The sequence below is a fragment of the Sinohyriopsis cumingii genome, chromosome 11 (assembly GCF_028554795.1).
Source record: "Sinohyriopsis cumingii isolate HCF-2022 chromosome 11, ASM2855479v2, whole genome shotgun sequence".
Classification (NCBI taxonomy): domain Eukaryota; kingdom Metazoa; phylum Mollusca; class Bivalvia; order Unionida; family Unionidae; genus Sinohyriopsis; species Sinohyriopsis cumingii.
In genome coordinates, this window is record NC_142971.1 from 69,811,340 (window position 1) to 69,826,321 (window position 14,982).

Here is a 14,982-nt window from a genome sequence, read left to right on the forward strand (position 1 = left end):
TGTGATATCTTCAACATTTACTGTCAATTTGCAGTGAAATGTGGAAAGAACCAACAAAACAACCAGTTCATCTACACATGGAACACACTGACCATCCGATACGCACGTATTCAATTTAAGATCAATACAACTTTATACAAAGTCTTTCAAGGAAAATGTCATAATGATGTGATCATTAATTCAGCAGTAGTAGCCCTATCATCAACTTTGGAGAAATAATGAAAACATTATTTTCCAGACGTCCTCTGTGGCAGCCATATTAGGCCGCAGATCAGGACATGATTCATATATTACCTATTAGACATCATACGAAATATATTGGTGAACACCCCATGTCTATATGACTTTATCGTTTTTAAAATGATTGATATATTTAAACAAAAACTCCATAAACTTCAACTTTAATCAGAAAGAAAAAAACAATATGATTTCAAATTTCAAAAATGTTTCCTTAGCTCTACCATATTGTCAATTGTGTTACTTGTATAATAAAATGCTAGATGTATGTAGGGTATATTGCCTTTGTGGGATTGTAGCAAGCCCGTAGATGGCCGGATAATCAGAATGTAATGCTGGTTTGGTCTTGTAGCAAAAGGTCCATAAACATAAAGGTTTCACCGATACGTTCATTCTTTATCTTCAATGCATTGCCATGAATAAAACACCTTTATGTATTAGCATGTTTGCGCCAGACGCTTTATGTACTTAGTATATAGCAGGAAGCATACGTCAAACTTCTCATTATCAAGAAGGAAGGAAAAATACCTTGTAATATTTATCAATGACGTAGTATCTCCCTGTTGCTTCGACGTATTTAACAATTTATAGTCTCACAAGATTGTGCAAACATTGTCATATATGTCATGTCATCATTTGAATAAAACAAATATATTTAGTGATTTATTTATGCAAACAAACTAAATGGAAAATTGTACTAAAATACAAACTAAATCTGGCAGAAGTAATATGTCATGTTTTTTTTTTACTTCCTATCCTGATATCAAGTATGTGTTATATTCACTCGTATATTCATTTCCTGATATCAAGTATGTGTTATATTCACTCGTATATTCATTTCCTGATATCAAGTATGTGTTATATTCACTCGTATATTCATTTCCTGATATCAAGTATGTGTTATATTCACTCGTATATTCATTTCCTGATATCAAGTATGTGTTATATTCACTCGTATATTCATTTCCTGATATCAAGTATGTGTTATATTCACTCGTATATTCATTTCCTGATATCAAGTATGTGTTATATTCACTCGTATATTCATTTCCTGATATCAAGTATGTGTTATATTCACTCGTATATTCATTTCCTGATATCAAGTATGTGTTATATTCACTCGTATATTCATTTCCTGATATCAAGTATGTGTTATATTCACTCGTATATTCATTTCCTGATATCAAGTATGTGTTATATTCACTCGTATATTCATTTCGGTGCTATGCTAGAATAATCGAACTATAGTAGTGAACAGAAAACCTTGACAAGGTCAATATTAATATATCAGTACTATCCAAGTTGTATATGGCCATACGCAGCGATCCGATCTTATACCTTTTTCACGCAGGTTTCTGCAAATGAACCTTAAATGTTGAATGAAACTTTATAGTAGGTTATATTGAAAGATTGAAGACACGTGCACAATCATATATATATATATATATATATATATATATATATATATATATATATATATATATATATATATATATATATATATATGTGTGTGTGTGTGTGTGTGTGTGTGTTTATGTGTGTATATGGGTTTGTTTATATGGATATATTAGAATATAGTTTAATCGGAAACAAATAAAGTGAAGCAAAAGGAAATGGGTAATGATATGCAATGCAACATTTCGCAGAAATGATATATATCGATACACTCATACACTGTTGCGCACAATGGACACTTGCATAAATTCAAAATAAATTGTTAATTAAAAATGCTCTTTTTTTCCGGTTATTTTAAAAGAGTTTCTTGGCACCCTCTGAATTGGGTGGTCCCTGTACAACCAGCTCACGCCATACCACATATCCCCAATAACAGGCAATATCTGCATTAACGAGATTATACACAATATGTTAGATATGTCTGAAAAATAAAACGATCGCTAGCGTCAGTGTACGAAAGTCGAAATAGATTTGAGGATCCGAAAATCTGACACATTTAGTGTTCAAGTGTCCGAATAAAGTATTGCAGATATACTTCACAATACTATAAATATTAACATGTCAGTTCAAAAAATCATTTGTTTTCATATTGCTGTTTGAAAAATAATTATAAAACAAATTGTTATAGTTTATGCTTTATTAAAATTAATTAGTCATTCATAAACAGATATGAGAATATCAATCAGAAATATATGACAACAAAAAAAACAACAAAAAACAACGTATTCTAGACTCCAAATTCGTTTAAGTAATTTAGTATTCCAGACAGATCGACCAGTTTGAAATGTCCTGTTTGCAGGACACTTCACCAATCGTCCTATGTAGCAAGTTAATTTATTGTAGTTAATGTTTAATATATTGATTGCTGGAAGGAATGCTTAAGTGGTGAAGTAAATAGGTTGGTTTCATTACATTGTGTTTGCTCTGCTAGCACTACAAGTGTGGTATGTTTTCCGACTCTTACATAGGTCATGCTTGTGTTTCGTTGAGTATTTTCTGAATTAAAAAACTGCCTTGAGAGTGCCCATAATACCAGGATGCAGCGCGATAATCTCTGGAGGAAAGAATCATAAAAGAGTGATCATAATCCGGATTTGTGCAATACTACGGTAATGGAAAGGTAGTGAGTCATTACGATTTTGATTGCTTTAGGATCGTTTTAGTAGTTATTGATTGCTTGTTGGACCTTTTTATACATTTTAATTTTGCCAGAAAACAACGAATTATTTCCAAATTTAAAGATCACTGGAAAGCCCAGGAAATTATATTAGTAATAATCTGTGACCAATAATAATATGTTGCGGTTTGGGAAAAATATTAAAGCTTTAGAAACAATTATCATTGGTTTTATACAAGACGAACGTATCGATTTGTAACGACTTGTATCTGTGACCCTTGGCTGGTAGAAACAGTTTCTGCCATGTTGGTAGAAAATACATGGTGTTTCGTTGTGATACATTTGGTCGACGGTCGAGGCCATTTGAAGATTTATATAAATTGAGTTAACTACTTAAAACTAGTTAATGAACAACACTTATAAAATAACTGAAATGTTATGCCCAAGAGGAATAACAGATCTTTCTTTAAAATATCATTCGGTTGTCACTTACACGACGTTTGATTTAGTCTTTGGAATGTATGCATGTACCCCATATTTACAAGCTGGTACTCGTGTACTGGAACGAAACTCTCGCCGGCTCAAACACACAGATACCATGGTAAGACTTGTGAGAAATTATGCAGTTCTTCTTTCAATAAATATTATATTTACGTATGTAATAATATTATACTTTTATTATGATTATTGAAACTGTTGTTAGGATGTTTCAAGTGTATTTGAAAAACCTCCACTCATCGATACATTTCTCTCCGCTAGGGTATTGAATCTTATCCATGAAACATGATAACAACGTGATTTGTCAACTTTCCGACAGAGGTCATGCGTACCCTAAACCTTTTCTAAAACCCATGGACAAATTCCATAATTCCTGCCATCCCAGTTCGTACTTTCTCCATGACATCTGTCATTGATGCCGACTTTACAACACATTTACACCAGTAACTTTGATATGTAAATGCATAACATGACTTGAAACGTTTTAGTCATACAGACATAATTGTTGGGCGTTACAAATCTTATACCAAACAGAGGGGATATACTCTGGATTCAAGATTAAAATGTGTGTTAATGTGAAGTGAAGATGTCATAAAATCTGTATAGTCTTTCACGAACTGTAGGCAAATTTTGTTGTCTCTCATATTCTTTAAGTCTCTGTTTTGGTCTGTCTGTCTGTCTCTAAAGCATATAATTATCTTTAGTTTAACTATTATTAATGCGAGACCTTAGGAAACAATTACGATTTTCATAATAGCGACCATGGTCATTCACGTTTCGTAATTTCTTGTGTATGAGTGTTGGGTATATTAGGCACACAGGATATATATAACTTTGCAATGTCTCTACGTAAAACAACACTTACAATCGACGCAAAACAGATGAATGAGATAAATGCTTACGTGGGATTAGGATACCAATGATAACGTAACGTGAAACGTACAATATTCACATCAATGCAAGTGGATGGTTTTTAAAGGCTAAATTCGTATATACCCACTGAGTCCCCCACCAAAGCGTGTCACTGGCGTTGCACATTATAATGCAGCCTTTATGATGAATTCCATGCCTTCGACTTTCTTTCCGATTCTTTTTCTGATCAGATCTCCTTCTGCTATTCATATTTTGAAAAGAATGCATTCAATGAACTACCAGGAAAAGAAAACATTATTGTAAACTAAAACTCTCTATTAAGTTGTCAGTGTGATTAAAAAATGTAAGAGGTCAAATGAACATATATTGCATACCCGTCTGACATGTCAAAGGATGTAAATCTGATTAAATATACGAAGGCCACCTCTCGGTAATGAGAGATAAATCATCTTTGTTTCCTTAAAAGTCCACCTTAAAACCTAGGATGCCACTTCGAGAATGGAAGTAACGCTTCCTAACCTTTCTTCTTTGTAAGAAACAAAGAAACAAAGAAGGAGAGAAATGCCACCTCTTTATTATGTCACCAAAGTAACTAGTAATTATGTACTTGTCAGGAAGTGTTATATAGGTATTTACATGATACATGTCGACAAGTTACTTCGGTTGTTAATCTAATTACATCATGTGGCGGAGACAAATTTACGAGAGGATTGTCAGCTTCTTTTAATCGGATTTGAGAGTTACAAACGTGCGTATATACATGCGAAACTCTGGGAATATTGGCAATCAGCTGAGGCGCTTTATGGGTGAACATGGACTGAATACTACCCCAGTTGCTTCAAATGTCCATATTATTTGAACCAGTAAGCAATTAAAGAAGAATAAATGGTATGAAGATCATTGCGTGATATCAAACTGTAAGAGAGATGTAATGATCCCACACCGTATTCGACATAGTGTGGTGTTCGCTTTTATGTTTACAAAGGTGATGTCATTAGAATATGTGTTCCACCTTTTGGCTGAAATTGGTTGGTTTGGACGTTCAGTGGATACATAGCAGGGCCTTGTTACACGCGATGTGGATTCGAACCATCAAATTTATTGAATTTGTCAGTCAGGTTGTTGTTTACGTGGACCGGAACAAAATTGTAATTTTCCAGATCAAAGTGGAAAACTTAAATGTATAATATATTGTTTTGAATATGCGAGGTGCCATCACGAATAACTTGGGTGAAATTGATTCAATATGGGGATTCAGAGATACCGGTGTCTTTGCTGCGTCTGTCAAGGACTGTGTAAGAACATATACAAAATCGGATATTAACAAATCTGGTGAAGAAATGAGTGGATACCATATTATGAAAGGAAATCAAATTTAAATGATTCAAGAGCCAATCGATGATGTTGACGATGCAAAGAAGCAATATGTGCAATGTGCATATACAAACGAATGATATCATGGCTATATTTGCTAACGTCATCATTATCAATGTTGCAATGAAATATAAAGATGTTTAGGACCAATATCTTTTAATAGCTGGTAATATTTTGCACGTGTCTGAGGCAATATGCCTTTGAGATAATGATGGGAACCAAATCTGATATAAGGCTATTCCTTTTTGTACCTATTTTGAAGCCACTAATGTGCATTCGTTTATTTTAGTTGGACTATCAATTGATTATTTGCTACGAAAATAATTTTTAGGCACTTTATCTGAGTATTCCACTGTGATAGGAAGCATTGTAGATAGTTCCATTTCATATGTTTAGATATCTACATGGTTTGTGGAAGATTTAACATGTATTAGGGCTCTCATACTTATGACACGTACCTGGATACGCACCTAAGCTCTGCCACTTAAATTTGTCTAGAGAAAGGCTGTCTGGAGAAACGCGTCTAACTATCTCCTGGTATTCATTTTATCTAGATGCTGCATACCATAAATGTTGATATTTAAAATGTTTGATTTTTGTTGATAAATGGCAAGTAAAATATCCTCCATACCTCTCCGTTCGGATCTGCTACAGTTCTTTCAAGAAAAAGAACCTGCGCGCAAGACCATTATTAACAAGCTAATTCATGTATTTCCACAATATAAGGGAAATATTGCTTCGTTTCGAAAAAACAGGGATTCTGGAATGCTGGTGATATGGATAATTAACCATCCTGAAAGTATACCAGAATTGAAGAAATGTCTAGAAACAAATGATGGAACAACGATAGTGGAAAAAATAACAGCCATTGCATTGGGTATGACTTTCTTTATACATTAATTGCGCATTTTATAGCAATTGCGAACTTATCCATGGATTGCAGTTGCCTTAGCTGTTAGTATACACTGATTATACTCTTTCTTAACGTTATAATCATACTCGATTTTACCAGGAGTCTCAACATTAAATATACGTTACTATATTTGCAAATATGCAATATGTATCTATTAGGATATATGTTATTAACTTCGTCATACTTAAGGAAAACTACCTGCAACAAAGATTGTGATTATTTCGTGGGCTCAAGCTTTGTTTTGAGGGTGATTTTTATTCAAAGGAAATTAATCCATTTGGGACCAACTCGTATGTAAATGAAGGTGATTATCTATTTGTTTTTGCGATTTCGTAAATGTCATCTGAGAGCTCAACTGCTGAACAAATCACTTGTGTACTCTAGCACTTCTGCTTTTATATTACATCAACGTTCAATCATTTTAAGAGATAAAATAAATAAGTTCTGAATTTCTTTCTTCATTGCTGCGGATGCATTAGCAACCTATACATTCTCTATAAAGTCTAGCTTGAAATGAGATGCTCAGAAAGTTTTTCGAACCTTAAATCAGATTGATGATTCAGACTGGATGCAATTACGCATATACCCGCCCATTATTAGTGTTTACGTTGCAACTCTGGATCAAGTCTACAGACTTAAAGTGCAGTCCATTATCCGTTATTAATATCCTGCATAGAGATATGAGCATAGGACAGCTCTAGCTCTAACATATAGACCAATCATAGTTTGAATATTACCAAGTGGTACTCCAAACGAATTTCATACTAGAAGGTGCTGATATTTCAATAGTCTTGAATGTACCGACGTAAAAAATAGTCTTGATATTTCAGTATGATATAATCATCATTATTTTCCTACGGATTCACACTATTATCAAAGGAACATTTTAGCTCATAATAGCAATATGCGCTTTGTAGTGCCAATGATACATTCAATAAATATGTATATGGACACAACTAAAAGTTATTATCCAAAACCTGGTATTAATATAATAAGGAATAACTCGTATTCTTTATGCAATGACTGTCGCCTAAATTATGATGCAACACCATGCACTAAACTTAGTTCTTTTTCACGGTTGTTGTTGTTGTTGTTGTGGGGTTTAAAGCCATTTCTCAGCACAAGATAGGCTATACATGGCGGCCAGTATAACTGGTGGAGGAAGAACCCTGGAAAAACCCAGGGAAGAACCACCGACCCACGAGAAGCTACTGGCAGGCATTCTCACGTACCCACGCTAGCCGAGCCTTGGACTCGAACCCACGCAGACAGAGGCGAGATGGCACTGATCCGGAACGGTGAGCGCTTTAGACCACTCGGCCACTCGGGGCCCCTTTTTTCACGGTAATATTACTTCAAAATTTGTTAATAATGTCATGTGGGCTTACTTAACAATTAGCAGCGAACGCGCGAACAATTAGATAAACAATAAAATCACCAAGGCAAAATCAATGTTCTGAACTCAAGACAACATATTTTAGGTAAATAATATTAATGGGGTGGGGTGGTCATATTCATATCCACCAGTATGGACAAATATGAATCATAAAAAAGAAATTTAATATTTAATCATTTTGACTGTTGTTGCGATTTTAAAAAAAATAAAGACTGTAAAACGAAGGAAATATATATAAAAGAACACAAACGATGTGCTTAAAGAGCGATAGAAAAGTATGGGTGGAGAGTGAAGACATAAACATAGACTCATTTATTAAATACTGCCCTAATAAAAAGACAATTTTTAAGTTGTGTTGAATAGCGGAAACATGCAAGTATGAAGAAACTGAGAAACAATGAAATCAACAGCAATACAAAACATTATTTATCTAATGATTACTAATTAAATGAATTTATTCATTATTCATTATACTGAAAATTCCCCCTAAGTCGTTTTTGTAAAATAACACTGTAATAAGTATGAGATCTTGCAGGTATACAGCATTGATATTAAGCGCACAAAATAACAAGCAATATTATTGCAGATGCACTTTCACGTCTATAAAATCACCATATATCTTTTTGTATATTTGTGTAATACATGGGACATCTGCTTATGTAAGTTTTACTATCAGAATATCATATGCATATTTGACCAGTATGTGATGGGAATCATACTTGCATATATCGTGTGTTTGTTTTATGAAGATAGGTGTTATCTATATATAATTTGTATTGCGGATTGAATTGAGTCATTGATTAAATAGTCATAGTTATTATTCATTTAATGATTGTCTTCTGGCAATAATATGATTTTGCACCTACCTGTTTAATGTGCAGGTCAAATTGGAGTTAGTACAAAAAACTGGGAGTAGGACTACGATGGATTATAGCTGGTTGCCTGTGTGGAATTAGCCGAACAGTGAAGAAAATATGCTAATGTAGATTTCGCATACTAATATCCTCCTCATATCCCTTTTAATCTTAAATAACGAATAATTAATTAATCCGTACCGATTAAAAAAGAGCATAATATGTGGGGAAACTGGAAGGATCATCTGATGGGTCAAGGGCAAAATGTTTGATTCTGATTACATTTTGTTTGGTAAATTTGGATATATCAAGACACATAAACTATTAATTATTGTATTGTGTTCCTCCGATGGGAATATGGGATGTATTTGTTTGCTAACAAAATATTCGCAACAAAATGATTGATGCATACCAAATGTAAACCGTAACAGTGTAATAATAAATCTAATTTTTTATATATATTTGTTTCAAATATTCGAAATAAATACACATGTGAGTAGATTCTGTCTCAAATAATGAAATTCTTAAATATATTACCTAATGCTGAAAACAAATAATTGACTACTTCTTGAAATAATGGAAGTATTTGGTTGATATGATTGCGTGTGTGACATATATTTTTGGCAATCTGATAATTGCATCATAGATGGGTAAATTGCAATCGCTTATCATACTCATCAATTGACAAGAATACCTGTTCATTTCATCCATAACTAGAATTGTTTATATTTTTAATCAAGCCACAATTTATTCTAGTTATCTTGTTTTGTTAAAGTAAATATTTGTAGATAAAGAGTTATTAGTATATTAAGGTAAAGCACGTTATTCAACTTTACAGGCCAATAAGGAATACAATTAATTGCGAAGGAACCGAAAAAGACAAATGGCTAGTTGGCAGGACTTTTGATTAGTGTAGCTAATTTTAGGTTGGTTCCAAAAAATGCCTTCATATTTCTCTGTGTAAGATACATTATTACCGTAGCATGGGGCATCAGCAGCATGCAGTTGAGTTGATGTGTCGTCGTACACCAATCGACAAAAGCATTCATAACGAGTGCATGACTAACTTGTAAAAACTATATGATAATACTTAATGGGTTACATATTGTTGAAAACTAACTTATCGGTATAGTCTTGTACTCTTTAAATTACATAACGGTTGCTCATATCTGTCATTCATGACTTCTATTTCAGAACATGGGATAAGTGTTACCACCATAACTACACTAAGAATAAAAAAGGAAATGAAATTCCTTGAAGCTTGGGCGGTAAGAATTGATCAAGTCATATATAATCAATCTTAAGCCGGGCTGATGAACGTCGTTTGCTGTGCATGCTTAATCTCTGAATCGTCTTACACAATATAGCATGATATGCATCATCGTCCCTAGAGCCATTTTAGTGCCTTAATTTCAGATTAATGATTCAGACCCGTCTTAAGGTTCTCATTCTTATTGAAGAAAGTATTACAAGCCAATAAAACCTAAGATGTCCCCTACCAACTTTGAATTACGTTCTGCAAACTTACTGATCTCATTGCTATGAAATAATTTATTGGGTGATACTGTGTTCTCCAGATATGGTGTGGTGAATAATAGTGAGTTTTAAAAATGTTTAAACCCTTTCAATAACTCAGTATTCACTTTTGCAATCTTCGCTATCACGTAAATATAAGTTTCACCAGTAGTCCAAATACAAATACACCAGCCGTGTTCCAGCTCATGGAATCATTGTATGCTTTTCTCTTTAATGTTACGATCCACAGATTATTTATGTTGTGTTCCCTATATTCCTCTTTCTTGGCAAACTATTCGTGGAGCACACAATGTTCACCCGAAGATCCTTTTCAAGTTAGACAAAGCGTTGTTTGTTTGGATATCCTGTTTGTAGATATTTTGAATAAAGTATGATAACATAATAGCAATCCTTCGATATATATACTAGTGAGATAAGAAACCGAGTCCACGTGTAAACGGCATTCCATTCATCGACTTGGCTCCTCTACCATCTCGACTATGTACACATCCCTGAAAATGTTGTCGGTGGTGTAGAAGTATGTGCGTAACAGAGATAACCACATGATAGTAATTCATCATAACCTGTACACAGTCATTCCGGATTCCATAAACAGAAAACAAATTATATATATAAAATGATAGACGATTACAACATTACTTTAAATATGATTGTTCGAAGTGTGGGCGGCATGCTGATGTAGAGATTAATATATATTGACTTTGGTAAAAGTACATTCATAATAATATTGGATCAGTCTGGAATGTTGAAATCATAAAACGTGTTAGCGGAATTATTTTTAAATATTTAACTGGAACTATTACAATATTGTCTGACGTTAGATTAATATATGAATTTCTGATTTTGCTGATTGATTCCATGGTTTCCTGGTCAACGTCATTTTTATATCGGGACATTCAAGAATATTGTCACGTAAGGTCATTGAAGTATATATATATATATATATCATTAGTGCCATTACGTTTCTACCTTAATTATAATACATGTTCCTTTTACCATACAGTCAACGTGTTTTCTAGATTTTATAGTGGGATTACGCTTTTATAAATGGTCATGTATGGAATTCATCGTATTCTTCCCTTTTAGACAAATCTAAATAGCTGCGGTTTATTTTTCAGAAGTACGACATTGATGCTCTCGTGAAAAGAAACGAACAACTTCTGGATGAAAACTCGAGGTTGAAGGATAAAACCCTACAAGACACAGCAGGGAAAAAAACAATATGCAAAACTGGAAAACAAAAAGACCTCGAAAAAATTATAGCTCAGCTGAACGAAAGCCTGGTAAGGCTGAACAAGTTTGTTGCAGAAGGTCACATGGGGTCATAGACTGATAACGGATCCGTGTTATCTCATGGTGATTCAAAGGACATAAATTATTGCCGAATCAGTCCTTCAGAACTGTGAAGCACATATCATTTTTTATCGTTATGGATGGTTTAAGATGCCATGGGAAACATCCTTACTTGATTTGATTAGGTTTGCTTTTGTATTTAATGCATTATGTGCAATACTTATCCACACCAGTTTCTTTGCGATTCAAATAAAAGTTTATAAAACTACCATACGATAAAATATTGCTATTTATGCCCGTATAGCAATATACTGGAGTATAAAATCATTAGTTTCTTTTCTGCATTTAATCTGCAATTTACATTGGCGAATGTAATGATAATATTATTAATCCACATAAATCATAAGGGTAAACATGGTACAACAAAAATCAGTATTTTGTCTATAAACATGTGTATAGTTTGAATATGCATGTTTGAATAGATGCGAACTATTGTGTTGAGTGTATAGTCGTGTGCATCAAATCTTCATAGTTAAACATTGTAGAGTAAATCATAACATATAAATATTTATAAACACGTCTTGTATGATTTGGACGTATTGCAATGAGCCCTGGTATTGTCTTGGCTTATTCATAATCTACATTTCATCAAATTCAACAGAGGCGAATTATGGCATTTCGTTATATGTAAATTCTTACCTTTTCAGTGCAAAGCATAACTAAGAGTTCCGAAGATAGAACTTAATGCATCAGGCAATAATCTATGAGAAATTATGGTTTAGTTAAAATAGTAACAGATTAGAAATCACATGGAAATAAAAATGTATGCGGTGGTAGCTGTCTTATAACAGACTTGGATTAGCAACATCAACATATATTAAACTAAATGTCCAAAACTGTGTCATAAACATGATTTGTTTCTTGCTTGTATCTGCTCATTCAAAATACCCAAATCTACACATTTCAACAATTGTAAAATTGAACATTGGTTGAGCAGAGTATTGGCTTTGATAACCTTGTACTGTGCTTTGCATAAGTTATATTGCTGTATTGTCATATTTATAGCGTTGATCTTCAGGATACAGGCGGTCATGCCAAGGAGAACTTGTGTGCAATCTCGGATCCTGTATAAAATTATGTCGTAAAACAGCATATAATCTAACTTACATAATCGAACAAATATCAAGTTTTTAACCTTCTCTGAGCTTAATTAGTTTTAACGGTAGATCATCTTAATACAGTCACATGCCAGATAAAGGTGTCCGTATCCCCTTATTTATCTTGAAAATATAGTGTAGCCAGCGCTTAATGAAAATCACGATGCCTTTTGTATGGATAATTTACTAATATATCGGCATCATGCTACTTTCACTTCAGTTTGGTTTGAGTGCAAAATGTGAATGAATAAAGATAAATATGTTAAGTACTTTTGTATGTAGTGCAAATTGAAGTTTACCACTCACAGTGCATCCTACAAAATGGAATGTTAAAGAGCTTCAGTATTTGCTGTTGAACAAAACATTTACGGACTTTCTTGTCATTTAGAACATTCCTGGACATTGGTTGTTGCTTTGGTTAACTTTGCTCAATGACTGACAATACTTTAAGTGTTCCAACAATTACCAAGGACTTCAGATATGAATATTATTAATATACATGGATAATGTTGCACAAAATATAGCAATTAATTTACGTGACGGCTCAAAACATCACAAAGCAATAAAGATTAAAATCCTTAATTTGTCGACTATTGTATAATGTTTTGGTAAATATGCACAATTTGGGACTTTTGCCATAGACTATGTGTTTATCTTGTATTCATAATGTATTTGACCCAAATAAATATAGATTGCACATTTATTAGGCACACTGGTATGACTAAAAATATCTGCTAAAGCTAGTAATGTTAGTATCGTTTTGATTTAAATGCATCTGATTCAAAAAAAAAGGGGGGGGGGGACCCACATCTTAATTTTGAGCACTTTACAAACTATTTTTTTCAATGAAACTTTCCACATAATTTGCTACAATTGAAATGAAAAATTTACAAAGTACACTAATCGAAATGGCGGCACTCACAAATGCAGATGGACTTTAACAATATCGAGTGATGACACTCGGTATGACAACTTATCCCTCAACATTGCATACTGTAATAATATGATAACATGTGATGTATATAATTGTGATCCGTATATTAATGACGTCATACTCCACAACGATACCTGGCAAACCACTAGGATATCATTCGGATATTCAAAGTAATCGACAAAGAGATGCAAATGTGTTGAACTATTCCGAAACGTCTTATTGTGAAGTCATCAAATATCGTAATTTCACATGTATAAGGACTAATTATATGTTGTAAAGATATAATGAAATATAAATCTTTAAATTATCATCCTGAAAATTATATATCTAGCCTCTCTCAACCAAAATCATCAGAATAGTATTGGCCAATGGCCAACAATAAGTTATTATATTATTTACAATGTTGTAATCAGTTTGCAAAATAATTTTGAATCAATGAACAGCTTGAGTTTGCCTTTATAATTTAGGACTCCAATTCGTCTTCAAAAATATCTGCAATGTTCCTAGCTTTTATGTCAAAGGTGCTACACAGCTATTATCAATATCTAATATGGTTTAATATCGTCTACATGTTAGATATGTTGACGTTTACTCCCTTGTTTATGTTAAACATTAAGCAATCGTTCATAAAGCAATATGTATATATGACACGTGTACACACATATTACAAGTACATATTGAAATCTAGATATGATGTGTCAGATTTATAATTGAGATTTTATCAAATTAAAATATTATGTAACTAAAGTGAGCCAACATTGTAAATCTTCTACATTGTTATAGGTAATGACTTCAACACAATCAAAGTTGTTTTGAAAACTATAAATTTGGAATATCGTATTCGACACGCTAAAAATAAGGTATACTACATTTCCGATAACAATGAAAGTTTCTTTATTTCAAAATAATCTCTAAAACATCGTTACTAGTGAAGTTTTGCATACTCTGTGCATGTTGATGTGCTCGTCGTTGCATGGTAAAATATTAGAAATTAAACATCTATTGGACATATTACAGACTTTTCCTATTGAATTGTACCCCTTTACACCTAGTGTAAATGATTATGTTCATATTACATTATTCAGTTTTAATTATGGTTCAAGAAGAACACGTCCCATTACATTACTACATCTACCCAACTAGCGAGCATTCATAACTTTGATTATGTCAGAGGTCGTTTGAATTCGGTATTCAAGAAGAGTGAATCGAATATTGCTAATTGTTTTGTTGACTTTGTTCTTCATAATTCCTGACGACGGCAAATAGTTTGTTTTCTTAGGAAAAGATTAATTTGTTTCGTCTGCAGATTATGTGTTTAGTTTATATGTTTCACTTGCTAAAAGCT

The 14,982-nt window shown here is 33.1% G+C and overlaps 1 protein-coding gene across 1 annotated transcript; it reads left to right on the forward strand.

The window, feature by feature from the left end:
* The first annotated feature begins 5,989 nt into the window (after positions 1–5,989).
* LOC149788652 (uncharacterized) lies at positions 5,990–14,508 on the forward strand. The gene is made up of 3 exons (XM_089975743.1): positions 5,990–6,431; positions 9,912–9,985; positions 11,372–14,508. Exons 1-3 carry the CDS (start codon positions 6,161–6,163, stop codon positions 11,579–11,581), a joined length of 555 nt encoding a protein of 184 aa, XP_089831869.1. The 5' UTR covers positions 5,990–6,160; the 3' UTR covers positions 11,582–14,508.
* Positions 14,509–14,982: the final 474 nt, after the last annotated feature.

Excerpts from the sequence above, each read along its gene's own strand:
- LOC149788652 (XM_089975743.1), top strand. The coding sequence starts at position 6,161 with ATGGCAAGTAAAATATCCTCCATACCTCTCCGTTCGGATCTGCTACAG. Across the intron at positions 6,432-9,911 it reads AATAACAGCCATTGCATTGG|AACATGGGATAAGTGTTACC; the intron begins GTATGACTTTCT and ends CTTCTATTTCAG. Across the intron at positions 9,986-11,371 it reads AATTCCTTGAAGCTTGGGCG|AAGTACGACATTGATGCTCT; the intron begins GTAAGAATTGAT and ends TTTATTTTTCAG.